Source organism: Rhinoraja longicauda, chromosome 5 (genome assembly GCF_053455715.1).
Source record: "Rhinoraja longicauda isolate Sanriku21f chromosome 5, sRhiLon1.1, whole genome shotgun sequence".
NCBI classification, from domain to species: domain Eukaryota; kingdom Metazoa; phylum Chordata; class Chondrichthyes; order Rajiformes; family Arhynchobatidae; genus Rhinoraja; species Rhinoraja longicauda.
This window is the reverse complement of record NC_135957.1, coordinates 86,050,630-86,065,148: the sequence shown is the minus strand read 5'-3', so window position 1 is coordinate 86,065,148 and position 14,519 is coordinate 86,050,630. Positions and strand designations below refer to the sequence as shown.

Sequence of the window (14,519 nt, the reverse complement as noted above, 5' to 3'; positions counted from 1 at the left end):
GGTGTTGTAAGGCAGCAAATTTACCGCTGTGCCACTGTGCGGCAGACTAGCTCAGAGAGACATCTTGGTCTGCATGTATGAGTTGGACTAAAGGTGGTTTTGCTGCTGGATAGCTCTATTACTCTATGTTGCAATGCAACATAGAAAGTAGGTGCAGGAGTTGGACAATCGGCCCTTCGAGCCTGCCCAATTCCTTAAATTTTTTATGTTTCTATAAGATCCCCTCTCATCCTTCTAAATTCCTGTGAATATAAGCCCAGTCAACCCATTCTTTCATCATATGTCAATCCAGCCATCCCGGGAATTAACCTGGTGAACCTACGCTGCACTCCCTCAATAGCAATAATGTCCTTCCGCAAATTAGGAGACCAAAACTGCACACAATACTCCAGGTGCGGTCTCACCAGGGCCCTGTACAACTGCAGTAGGACCTCCTTGCTCCTATACTCAAATCCTCTCGCAATGAAGGCCAACATGCCATTTAGCTTTCTTCACTGCCTGCTGTACCTGCATACTTACTTTCTGTGACTGATGTACAAGGACACCCAGGTCTCGTTGCACCATTCAGATAATAATCTGCCTTCCTGTTCTTGCCACCAACGTGAATAACCTCACATTTATCCACACGTGGGAAACAAGGCTGCCAATTCACGTACGGCAAGTACTCACATTTAGATCTATTTTTTAAAGACAATATGAGTCAGCGATGATGTCAAATATCATGCTTTTCTTTGATAAAGTGGTTCGGAATTATTTAAGTTAATCTGAGAGGAAATATGGAACCATGGAGGTAGAATAAATCATATGTCGTGACTTAAACCGAACATTAATACCTATTTTCAGCAATGAATATCTGTGTCTATGTTAAGCTAACTGTGCAGAGAAAATGCTGTTTTCTGCCTCAGTTGTGGAACATTTCCTTTTGTTCCATTATTAATATTGATTTTTTTTTCTGCTTGTATAGAACTAAAGCGTATAATAGAAACTTTTGTGATGGGAATTTTAATGAATGCAATGCAGAATGCAAGACATTTGTGCATGTATTTACAATTGAACAATAAAGTACTGTTCAATTACTCAGAACGTAAAAGCAGAAAATGGTGGAAACATTCAGCAGGCCAGGCAGCATCTGTGGGAAGTGGAACAGAGCGAACCTTTCAGGTGTTTGACTAATGAGCACTCCCAACATTTTTTGTTTGTGCTTCATTTCAGATTTAAAACATCCGCGGCTTCTTAAGATTTTCATTGCTCAAAGTAAAATGCCTTTTGTCAATATTGAGACTAAACATCTTGTCACTTTTGTTTTGCTTTCTCAATAGCACATTATCAAGTTCCATCGTGCCTCTAAAGCAAATAAAAAACCAGTGCAGTTGCCTCGGGGAATGGTTAAATCACTGCTTTATCAAATACTTGATGGAATTCATTATCTACACACAAACTGGGTTCTGCACAGAGACTTGGTAAGCATAAGTTATTGGAATACCAATAGGAAAATGAACCCTGAGTTGTCATTTGTTTCTGTGAAAACCATGAATGCTTTTAAAGTCCCTTCCTTGTTCTCACTCTGGGCTTCCTTGTTGCTCAGAGGGGGTGAATCTGTGGAATTCATCACCACAGACGGCTGTGGAGGCCAATGGATATTTTAAAGGCAGAGATAGATAAATTCTTGATTAGTACGGGTGTCGGGGGTTATGGGGAGAAGACAGGAGATTGGGGTTGGGAGGGAGAGATAGATCAGCCACGATTGAATGGCGGAGTAGACTTGATGGGCCAAATGGCCTAAGTTCAATACGGGCTGAAAAGATGAAGTACAAGGGGAAGCTGGCCAAGAATATAAAGAAGGACAGTAAAAGCTTCTTTAGGTATGTTAAGAGAAAAAAATGAGTAAAGACAAATGTGGGTCCCTTGAAGGCAGAAACGGGTGACATTATTATGGGTAACAAGGAAATGACAGAAGAGTTGAATAGGTACTTCGGATCTGTCTTCACTAAGGAAGATACAAACAATCTCCCAGATGTACTAGAGGACAGAGGATCTAGGGAGATAGGAACTGAAAGAAATTTGCATTAGGCGAGAAATAGTATTGGGTGGACTGATGGGACTGAAGGTTGATAAATCCCCAGGGCCTGATGGTCAGCATCCCAGGATACTCAAGGAGGTGGCTCTAGAAATCGTGGACGCATTGGTGATCATTTTCCAGTGTTCAATTGATTCGGGATCAGTTCCTGTAGATTGGAGGGTAGCTAATGTTATCCCACTTTTCAAGAAAGGAGCGAGAGAGAAAATAGGGAATTACAGACCAGTTAGCCTGACATCGGTGGTGGGAAAGATGCTGGAGTCAATTATTAAAGAGGTAATAACGGCGCATTTGGATAGCAGTAAAAGGATAAGTCCAAGTCAGCATGGATTTATGAAGGGGAAATCCTGCTTGACTAATCTTCTGGAATTTTTTGAGGATGTGACAAGTAAAATGGATGAAGGAGAGCCAGTGGATGTAGTGTATCTGGACTTTCAGAAAGACTTTGATAAGGTCCCACATGGGAGGTTGGTGAGGAAAATTAGAGCACATGGTATTGGGGGTAGGGTGTTGACATGGATAGAGAAATGGTTGGCTGACAGAAAGCAAAGAGTAGGAATAAACGGGTCCTTTTCAGAATGGCAGGCAGTGGCGAGTGGAGTGCCGCAAGGCTCGGTGTTGGGGCCGCAACTATTTACAATATATATTAATGGTTTGGATGATGGAATTAGAAGTAACACTAGCAAGTTTGCAGATGACACAAAGCCGGGTGGCAGTGTGAACTGCGAAGAGGATAATAATAATAATAATAATATATTTATTTTATATAGCGCCTTATCACATGCTCAAAGCGCTTTACAAATACAATTAACATAGAAACAAACAGACAAACTATCCTGACGGAAAAGCGGATAATACTCAACGCCAGCGTCCTCTCACGTCAGGGTCCGGCAGCAGACATCAAAAAGCACAAGACACACAGATACAATTTTTTACACAAAACAGCCATCACAGTGATTGCTCCAGGCATACCCTCACTGTGATGGAAGGCAAAGTCTTATCTCCTCCTCACTCTTCTCCCGTGGCGCCGGATGTTAGGAGGTTGCAGGGTGACCTGGACAGGTTGAGTGAGTGGGCAGATGCGTGGCAGATGCAGTATAATATAGATAAATGTGAGGTTATCCACTTTGGCGGCAAAAACAAGGAGGCAGATTATTATCTCAATGGTGTCAAATTACGTAAGGGGGAAGTGCAACGCGACCTGGGTGTCCTTGTACACCAGTCACTGAAAGTAAGTGTGCGGGTACAGCAGGCAGTGAAGAAAGCTAATGGCATGTTGACCTTCATAACAAGAGGATTTGAGTATAGGAGCAAAGAGGTCCTTCTGCAGTTGTATAGGGCCATGGTGAGACCACATCTGGAGTATTGTGAGCAGTTTTGGTCTCCTAATTTGAGGAAGAACGTCCTTGCTATTGAGGCAGTGTAGCGTAGGTTCATGAGGTTAATCCCTGGAATGGCGGGACTGTCATATGAGGAAAGATTGAAAAGATTGGGCTTGTATTCACTGGAGTTTAGAAGGATGAGAGGGTATCTTGTAGAGACGTATAAAATTATTAAAATACTGGACCAGCTAGATGCAAGAAAAATGTTCCCAATGTTGGGGCCACAGTCTAAGAATAAAGGGGAGGCCATTTAACACTGAGGTGAGAAGAGAGTTGTGAATTTGTGGAGTTCTCTGCCACAGAAGGCAGTGGAGGCCAATTCACTGGATGAATTTAAAAAAGAGTTAGATAGAGCTCTGGTGGCTAGTGGAATCAAGGGACATGGGGAGAAGGCAGGCATGGGTTACTATAGACAATAGGTGCAGGAGGAGGCTATTCGGCCCTTCGAGCCAGCACCGCCATTCAATGTGATCATGGCTGATCATTCACAATCAGTGATTGTGGATGATCAGCCATGATCACAAATAAATAGCGGTGCTGGCTCGAAGGGCCAAATGGCCTCCTCCTGCACTTATTTTCTATATTTCTGTGTTTTAATTCTGCTCCTATCATTTATCAACTTGCTTGCATGTTGCTGTGAATTTTATCCATTAACGAGGGGCCACAGTTTAAGAATAAGGGGTAGGCCATTTAGAACTGAGATGAGGAAAAACTTTTTCAGTCAGAGAGTTGTGAATCTGTGGAATTCTCTGCCTCAGAAGGCAGTGGAGGCCAATTCTCTGAATGCATTCAAGGGAGAGCTAGATAGAGCTCTTAAGGATAGCGGAGTCAGGGGGTATGGGGAGAAGGCAGGAACGGGGTACTGATTGAGAATGATCAGCCATGATCACATTGAATGGCGGTGCTGGCTCGAAGGGCCGAATGGCCTCCTCCTGCACCTATTGTCTATTGTCTATTGTCTATAACGAGTGGTCAGGAAGTGTTGTGTGGCCACATGTATTTTATTCCATAATATTTCAGCAGTGTTTGTTTAATTTAATTTAATGTGGTCCTTGAATTGTACTTGACAAAAGTGTGAAAATCAATAGGGTGCTTGGCACAGTAACACAGCGGTAGAGTTGCTGCCTCACACCGCCAAAGACCCGGGTTCCATCATGAATACGGGCGTTGCCTGTACGGAGTTTGCACCTTCTCCCCGTGACCGCGTGGGTTTTCACCGTGATCTCCGGTTTCCTCCCACACACCAATGACGTACAGGTTTGTAGTTAATTGGCTTCAGTAAAATAGTAAATTATCCTGTTTAGGATAGTGTAAGTGTATAGGGTTATCGCAGGTCGGAGTGGACTCGGCCTGATTCTAAAGTCTGAAAGGAAAAATAGATTCATGATATTTTTCAATGATTATTTTTGCCATGGAACAGCAGGTCTGACAGGATGTATTATAACGTTGAAAAAGAAATCTATACCCTTCAGAAAAGCCCTTCATTTGCTGTTTGTGAATGTATGACCTTGGATCTGCTTATAACAATAGAGATGTTCTCGGGTGACTGGTGGAAATAGTATATTATTGTAGTGTCTTGGTACTTCGTGATCGGGCTGGCAGCTTTAAAAGGTCATTGTAAGGGGTGTAGTCACAACATGACGTAACTCAGCATTATAGCCTTGACGTTGGTATGCGCTGCTCGGCCAGCAACTTTTATTCAGACAGGTTGTCATAAGGTTTAGTATCTTTTTAGTTTAAACTGTGGCATTAAAAGAAGCTTTGAAAAGAAAATATATTAAAATACATGACAAAAAGGGCAGCACAGTGGTGCAGCGAGTGGAGCTGCTGCCTCACAGCGCCAGAGGCCGGTGGCACGGTGGCGCAGCGGGAGACTCGGCTTCCATCCTGACTACAGGTTGCTGTCTGTACGGAGTTTGTACGTTCTCCCTGTGACCGTGCGGGTTTTCACTGGGATCTCCGGTTTCCTCCCACACTCCAAAGACGTGCAGGTCTGTAGATTATTTGGCATTGTATAATTGTAAATTGTCCCTAGTGTGTGTAGGATAGTGTTAGAGTGCGGGGATCGCTGGTCGGTGCGGACCCGGTGGGCAGAAGGGCCTGTTTCCGAGCTGTATCTTTAAACGAAACTAAATCTGGGTTTGGTCCTGAACTCGGATGGATTTTGCACATCCTCCCTGTGACCGTATGAGTTTCTTCCGGATGGTCAAGTTTCTTCCCACTTCCCAGATTGTAGCTTTGGATATGTGGGTTAATTGGCCTTTGTGGGAAAAAAAGCCACTAATGTGTAGGGAATGGATGACAAATTGGGTAACATAGAATGGGTGATCAATGCTGCATCCCCCACAAGGATGGTCTCGAAGCCCTCCGTTTCTTCCTCGACCATAAAACCAGCCAATCTCCATCTACTAACACTCTCCTCCGCCTAGCAGAGCTGGTTCTTAATCCCAACAACTTCTCCTTCGACTCCTCCCACTTCCTCCAAACCAGAGGCGTAGCTATGGGCACTCGCATGGGCCCTAGCTATCCCTGCCTCTTTGTCGGGTACGTCGAACAATCTCTGTTCCAGACGTACACCGGCCCCATCCCCAAACTCTACCTCCGCTACATTGAGGACTGCATTGGTGCTACCTCTTGTACCCATGCAGAACTCACTGACTTCATACATTTTACCCCTAATTTCCATCCTGCTCTTAAATATACTTGGACCATCTCCGACATCTCCCTACCGTTTCTGGATCTCACCACCATCTCCATCAACTTTTTCAGTCAGAGAGTTGTAAATCTGTGGAATTCTCTGCCTCAGAAGGCAGTGGAGGTCAATTCTCTGAATGCTTTCAAGAGAGAGCTAGATAGAGCTCTTAAGGATAGCGGAGTCAGGGGGTATGGGAGAAGGCAGGAACGGGGTACTGATTGAGAAAGATCAGCCATGATCACATTGAATGGTGGTGCTGGCTCAAAGGGCTGAATGGCCTACTCCTGCACCCATTGTCTATTGTCTATCACAGGAGACTAATGACCGACATCTACTACAAGCCCACTGACTCCCACAACTATCTTGACTACTTCTTCCCACCCTGTCTCCTCCAAAAAGTCTATCCCCTACTCCCAATTCCTCCGTCTATGCCGCATCTGCGCCCGGGATGAGGTGTTTCACACTAGGGCATCAGAGATGTCCTCATTCTTTAGAAAACGGGGCTTCCCCGCTTCCATTATAGATGAGCCTCTCACTAGGGCCTCCTCTACATCCCGCAGCACCGCTCTTGCTCCCCCTCTCCCCATTCGTAAAAAAGATAGAGTCCCCCTTATCCTCACCTTCCACCCCATCAGCCAGCGTATACAACAAATTATCCTCCAATATGTCCGTCACCTCCAAAGGGATCCCACCACTGGCCACATCTTCCCATCTCCACCCCTTTCTGCTTTCCGCAGAGTCCGTAACTCCCTGGTCCACTCGTCCCTTCCTACCCAAATCACCCCATCCCCGGGCACTTTCCCCTGCAACCGCAGGAGATGCAACACCTGTCCCTTTACCTCCCCTGTCGACTCCATCCAAGGACCTAAACAGTCTTTCCAGGTGAGTCAGAGGTTCACCTGCACCTCCTCCAACCTCATCTATTGTATCCGCTGTTCCAGGTGTCAACTTCTCTACATCGGCGAGACCAAACGCAGGCTCGGCGATCGTTTCGCCCAACACCTTCGTTCAGTCCGCCTTAACCAACCTGATCTCCTGGTGGCTCAGCACTTCAACTCCCCCTCCCACTCCCAGTCTGACCTTTCTGTCATGGGCCTCCTCCAGTGCATATGTGACAAATAAAACACTATTGGATCATTGGTGAGATTGCCGGCTGGCACACCCACCGCAAATTGGAGGAACAGCACCTCATATTTCATTTGGGCAGCTTAAGCCCAGTGGTATGAACATTGACTTCTCTAACTTTAGATAGCTCCTCTGTCCCTCTCCTCCCCTCCCCCTTCCCAGTTCTCCCACTGTCTTCCTGTCTCCAATGATATCCTTTCTTTGTCCCGCCCCCCCCCCCCGACATCAGTCTGCAGAAGGGTCTCGACCCAAAACGTCACCTATTCCTTCTCTCCAGAGATGCTGCCTGACCCGCTGAGTTACTCCAGCATTTTGTGATACCTTCGATGGGTCAGGTAGCATCTCTGGGGAACATGGATGGGCGGTGTTTCAAGTCGCGACCCTTTTTCATACTGGTTACATCTGAGGAAGAGTTCCGACTGGAAACGTTGCGTATTCCTTCTCTCCAGAGATGCTGCCTGACCTGCTGAGTTACTCCAGCATTTTGTGATACCTTTGATATGTACCAGCATCTGCAGTTAATTTCCTACACAATGGTCATTGTGGCCTCGGTGGGCTGAAGGGCCTATTTCAATGCTGTCTCTAAATTAACTAATATTTCAACGAAGTTCAAGATTAAAAACAACTGTGAGCTCAGGAAAGATCATATCAACAGCATGGCTGTTATCTTTTTGGAAAAGGTCCATAATAACAACAGCCTTTTCTCAAATGTGGTTGTGATTTGGGGTATTTTTATTCCCGATAATTCTAAAGGTAATTTTATAAAATGTGTAGGAAGGAACTGCAGATCTTGGTTTACACCGAAGATAGACACAAAATGCTGGAGTAACTCAGCGAGACAGGCAGCATCTCTGGAGAGAAGGAATAGGTGACGTTTTGGGTCGAGACCCTTCTGCAGACTGATGTCGGGGGGGGGGGCGGGACAAAGAAAGGATATCATTGGAGACAGGAAGACAGTGGGAGAACTGGGAAGGGGGAGGGGAGGTGAGGGACAGAGGAGCTATCTAAAGTTAGAGAAGTCAGGGAGAGGGAGTCTAGAGAGAGAAGGGTAAGGTGTGAAAACGACAGATCAAAGCGGGTGATGATAAGGAGATGTAGAATGGTTCATTGTTAACTGAGGGGAAGGTGACAACACGCCATACAATCAGTAATAGTTAATCAGAACAGTAGAACCAGTCGGAGAACTACTCTTTCTTTCCCTCCCTCATTGAATGGCGGTGCTGGCTCGAAGGGCCGAATGGCCTCCTCCTGCACCTATTGTCTATTGTCTATTTAAAAATATAGAGAGTAGTTCTGAAGAAATGACACAGTTCTGCAGATACCTCCCTGGCAACTTCTTCCGTGAATACATGGTTTTATTCATATAGGGCCTCCCTGGCACCTATGGACAATGCTATTTTAGAAGGCTATCAGAAGCAGATTGACTGAATGGCATCCGTGGTGTGTTACGATCAATGGTATGAACAGAATCCAGTCTACTGTGAACATGAAGGCCAGTGGTTTCTAATTCTATACTTGATCACCTAATTTTCCATCCACTGAAATGAGGGTGAACCGGGGTAATGCCTTCAAGGTCGGCTGCAGGAGGCACCCCCAGGACACAAAGATGGCCGGGCGAGGAGAAGAGAGCGACGTCGATTCACGGGACCGGCTCCAGTACATCGAGCGCGCGGGCCGAGCGGACTTTGGACGTTTGAAATGGTGCCAAGACATGGTGGCGCCCACATGTGTAATATATGCAAGTAGAATCTCACTGTGCATATGTGACAAATAAAACACTATTGGATCATTGGTGAGATTGCCGGCTGGCACACACATATGTGGAAAAGCTCACCTGAAACATCCACTCTATCCAAGCCTTTCACTATTCAGTATGTTTCAGTGAGGATCCCCCCTCATTCTTCCAAACTCGAGCGAGTACAGGCCCAGTGCCGTCAAACGCTCATCATATGTTAATAGACAATAGACAATAGGTGCAGGAGGAGGCCATTCGGCCCTTCGAGCCAGCATCGCCATTCAATGTAATCATGGCTGATCATTCTCAATCAGTACCCCGTTCCTGCCTTCTCCCCATACCCCATGACTCTGCTATCCATAAGAGCTCTATCTAGCTCTCTCTTGAATGCATTCAGAGAATTGGCCTCCACTGCCTTCTGAGGCAGTGAATTCCACTCATTAACCCACTCATTCCTGGGATCATTCTTGTAAATCAGCTGAACTCATCTTGGAAACAATCCAAGCGGCTGCACAATGCAAATTGACTCTGCTGTCATAGAATTTATTTTAAAATTTGCAATTCAAAAGGAGGAATATTCAACGAATTGTTGTGTACAGGCCCAAATAAATAGTTAATGAGATGAATCCCACTTTGCAGCTCTCAGTCTATGCCTTGCAGGATTGGTGTGAGCACGTGCTCAGTCCAGTCCTTGATAAATGAACAACAATGCTACAGGCTTCTGCTTCAACCATTCCGGGAATTGTAAATGGTCAACAATCGTTCCCCGCTCCCTGCTTGTTAGCCTCAGCATTATCTAATTATCTAACCCTCTTGAATTATTAACCACTCTGCTGGAGAAGGCAGGTCATTTCTACCTGCCCTCTCCAAATGTTTCATCATATTTTTACGCTGATCAAACCTTCCCTTACCCTCCCCGTTCGCAGAGAAAACCACCCAGAGTAACCGCCTTAATACATCGCTCCGCCCTTCGCAAAATCCTCATCATATCCCCCAAATCCTTTCTAATATTATACATCCTTCCTGCACTGTGAACTGAAAATAGTACTTTACGGTGGCCTGAATCTGTCCAGCATGTTTCCCTGCCTTTATTATCTTGGCCTCAGATAATAAGATGTGTTCCATGTACAAACGACAAATTGCAGGTCCTGGTTTAATCGAAGATAGATACAAAGTGCTGGAGTGACTCAGCGGGTTAGGCAACATCTCTGGAGAAAAGGGATTTATGACGTTTTGGGTTGGGACCCGATATGTCACCCATCCTTTTTCTCCAGAGATGCTGCCTGACACGCTGTTATTCCATCACTGTGATTCATCATCATCGGCTGTCACTCGAAGCGAGTATGGCTGTCTTCCTTTATGGAGCACACCTGTGCGTGACTTTGTTTAACGTGGGGAGACTGGTACATACACGGTCCTTGACAGATTTGGGACAGGATCCAGTGGCATGGAGTCCAAGACGATCGGGGACCCTTTTCTGCTGCAGCCTTCATCCACCTTCCCAGCCGTTGTGACGCTCCACTAAAGTCAGCTGTCACCCTCCCTCTGCCTGTTCCACTGCTGGGGTCTTGGTTGGATCGCTCTTTGTCTACCAGTCTTTATCATGTTATTTGTTGGAGCAGGCACTTGGAGCTGGATGGCCTGGTCCTCCTATTTCTGATGCCCTCACTGATGAGATTGAAAATCATACTAGTGACTAATTTTGGGGTGGGGGGGGGGGGGGGGGGGTGGTAGTACAGGTCCAATGACACCCTTCGTTCCAGAGCCTTGCCAGATTATCCGCATTGCCGGACTAACACAGGTCACGGCCTCTGAGAGGAGTCTGACGGTACCGGAACATTCCGCTGAGGGGCCGAGATACCGGCCTGCAAAGTTGGCCTCGGGAGTCGGCTGTGGGAACGGATCTGCCGGCTCCGGCGGGGCCGGAGATCCAGAGTCCCGGCCGCAGGGGGCAGATTCCACTCGTCGATCGGCCACAGAAGTCCTGATGAGTTTGAGATCGGCCGCCTCGCCCGGCCCAGGCGCCACATTTATGGGGGGACTTCCGGGGGGGGGGGGGTTCAGTGTGCTCTCGTAAATTTGTCCGGATTAACGGAGGTGCCGGACCACCAGTTCCGGAAAATTCAATGTAATGCAAAAGTAAGTTCTGCTGAGGTTAGGAATCGAATGTCCCAAACGGCACCATATTTTTCATCTTTGGGTGAAGCCGCTAATCAACTGCTCAACCTTTTTGAAGAATTGTGACAAGGAATTTCCAAGGTCTCCCAACAAAGGCCCCCCGTGAACTGTTTCACGGAGAGAAGAGAATTAAAAGCCAGCCGCTTTTTTTGTGTGTAATGCTGAACATTTCCTGTATTTTCATATCGCCAGTGTCCACAGTGTACTGTTATTGTTCCTGTGTGCTGGCATCTGGGTGTATACACCATTGAATTCAGCTGAATGAGACAAACAAATCATACAGAATCATAAATTATAGAACTTCAAAGTAGGTTTCTTTCCTGTTGAAACATGAATGTATTGTTTTGCACGGTGGCGCAGCAGTAGAGTTGCTGTCTTACGGCGCCACAGATATGGGTTGCAACCCGACTGAGGGCGTTGTCTGGATGGAGTTTGTACGTTCTCCCCGTGACTGCATGGGCTTTCTCCAAGATCTTCGGTTTCCACACACACTTCAAAGGCGTACAGGTTTGTAGGTTAATTGGCTTGGTATAATTGTAAATTCTCCCCAGTGCCTGTAGGATAGTGTTAATGTGCGGGGATTGCTGGTTGGCGTGGCCCAAGACCCTGTTTCCGTTCTATATCTCTAAACTAAACGAAACTAAACTAAATCCAAAAGAAGGTAGACACAAAATGCTGGAGTAACTCAGCGGGTCAGGCAGCATCTCTGGAGAGAAGGAATGGGTGACGTTTCAGGTTGAGACCCTTCTTCAGACTGATGTCAGGGAAGGGGGCTGGACAGAGACAGAATGTAGTCGGAGACAGGAAGACTAGTAGGAGAACTGGGAAGGGGGAGGGGATGGATAGAGAGGGAAAGCAGGGACTATCGTAAGTTAGAGAAGTCAATGTTCATACCGCTGGGGTGTAAACTACCCAAGCGAAATATGAAGTGCTGTTCCTCCAATTTGCGCTGGGCCTCACTCTGACAATGGAGGAGGCCCAGGACAGAAAGGTCAGATTGGGAATGGGAGGGGGAGTTGAAATGCTGAGCCACCGGGCGATCGGGTTGGTTGAGACGGACTGAGCGGAGGTGTTCAGCGAAACGATCGGCAACCTAGTTGTACAAGTTGGTTCAAGACACTTAACAGTTGGAGGAAAGTAGCCGTTCCTGAACCCTGGTGGTGTGGAACTTCATGTCAAAAGTAGCAGTGAGAAGAGGGCATGGCCAAGCCATTTACGCTTTAAACTATTAACATTGTTGCTGGACTATTTTCTTCTACCCCTGGAAGGCATTTTGCTTCCACCCTTATTCTTGCTGCTATTCAACCACTCATTCATGTTATAAACATTACATGGATCAGTTTTGCTAAGCATCTCTTCATTGGAAGCTGTAGTACTCTCCAACACAAATAACCCTTCCCATTCCCACACTGACCTTACTGTCTTGGGCCTGCTCCACTGTCAGAGTTTGCCAAATGCAAACTGGAGGAACTGTACCTCGTACAACCCAGCGGTGTGATTTTGGTTTCTCTAACTTCAAGTAATCCGTGCTTCCCTCTCTCCATCCTCCCCCACACAAGTCCTTGTACCAGCTTCAAAGTCGTCTTGTGGCTGTTCCATTGTCTGTAACTCGTTCACACCTACCCCACAGCTAACAGTGGCCTGTTTCCTTTATCATCTTTTTTGCTTTTCTTTCATTCATGTGTTCTATACCTCTCTACATCACCGTCTATATCTCTCGTTTCCCTTTCCTCTGACTCTCAATCTGAAGAAGGGTCTCAAACTGAAACGTCGCCTATCGGTTTTCTCCAGAGATGCTGCCTGACCCACTGAGTTCTCCAGTTTTTGTGTCTGTCTTTAGTTTAAACCAGCATCTGCAGCTCCTTCCTACACTAACATTTTGAACTTATTACTTTGAAGTAATGTTTCACAAAGGAGTGAGACATAGTAGAGAGAGTGTACAATAGAATGCTGCAGGCCACTGGTTCAATAGTTCTATATTGTCACGTATGCACAGCACACATGGTGAATCTGTGGAATTCATTGTCACAGACGGCTGTGGAGGCCAAGTCAATAGATATTTTTAGGGCAGAGATAAATAGATTGTTGATTAATACGGGTGTCAGGGGTTATGGGGAGAAGGCAGGAGAATGGGGTTAGAAGGGAGAGATAGATCACCTGTGATTGTATGGCAGAGTAGATGGCCTAATTCTACTCCTATCACATGATCTTATGACTTACAAGCACAGTGAAATCCTTTTGCATTCTATTTCTATTTCTATTTAATCTTCAGAATGTCAGTAGGAGAAAACAAACCTTCTGGCTCTGTTTAGCGTGCAGACTGGTGAGAGATTTCTCCTCAAAGAGAAAGCTATGTTTTATCATCAGATCAGGAATACGTACAGGTTTGTAGGTTAATTGGCTGGGTAAATGTAAAAATTGTCCCTAGTGGGTGTAGGATAGTGTTAATGTACGGGGATCGCTGGGCGGCACGGACTTGGTGGGCCGAAAAGGCCTGTTTCCGGCTGTATATATATGATATGATGATATGATATGATTATCAGTGGGGCAATCCTTCAGAAAATCCAGCCCATGCCCTGTGGTGTATACGAGGCCCATGAGACTGGTAAACGAGTCTGCAATTCAATCCAAATCAAAATGGATTATTTATTCTTGCTTGCTACTTTGCCATACTTGAACTTTGATGGCTTGGAGATTCAGAAATGTTTGCCAAGAAGTACTTAAAAGAAGGTCTTGTGGACAGATGAGACGAAGATTAATTTATATCAGAGTGATGGCAAGGGCAAAGTATGGAGGAGAGGAGGAACTGCCCAAGATCCAAAGCATACCACCTCAAAATGCCTCAAAACTCATTGGCTGGCAGTTTGTTGTACAGCAAGACAATGATCCCAAACATACTGCTAAAGCAACAAAGGAGTTTTTCAAAGCTAAAAAATGGTCAATTCTTGAGTGGCCAAGTCAATCACCTGATCTGAACCCAACTGAGCATGCCTTTTATATGCTGAAGAGAAAATTGAAGGGGACTAGCCCCCAAAACAAGCTTAAGCTAAAGATGGCTGCAATACAGGCCTGGCAGAGCATCACCAGAGAAGACACCCAGCAACTGGTGATGTCCATGAATCGCAGACTTCAAGCAGTCATTGAATGCAAAGGATATGCAACAAAATACTAAACATGACTACTTTCATTTCCATGACATTGCTGTGTCCCAAACATTATGGTGCCCTGAAATGGGAGGACTATGCATAAACACTGCTGTAATTTGTACACCGTGAAACCAAAATATATAAAAGTGGCCTTTATTAAAATCTGACAATGTGCACTTTA

The 14,519-nt window shown here is 45.8% G+C and overlaps 1 protein-coding gene across 1 annotated transcript in view; it reads left to right on the top strand.

Moving 5' to 3' along the window:
• The window catches only part of cdk19 (cyclin dependent kinase 19), a 150,783-nt gene that overhangs the window by 49,330 nt on the left and 86,934 nt on the right, over positions 1-14,519 (top strand). Inside the window, exon 4 of the mRNA XM_078400264.1 lies at positions 1,320-1,460. Within this exon, the coding sequence (XP_078256390.1) occupies positions 1,320-1,460 (141 nt within the window). The remainder of the gene's footprint in view (positions 1-1,319; positions 1,461-14,519) is intronic.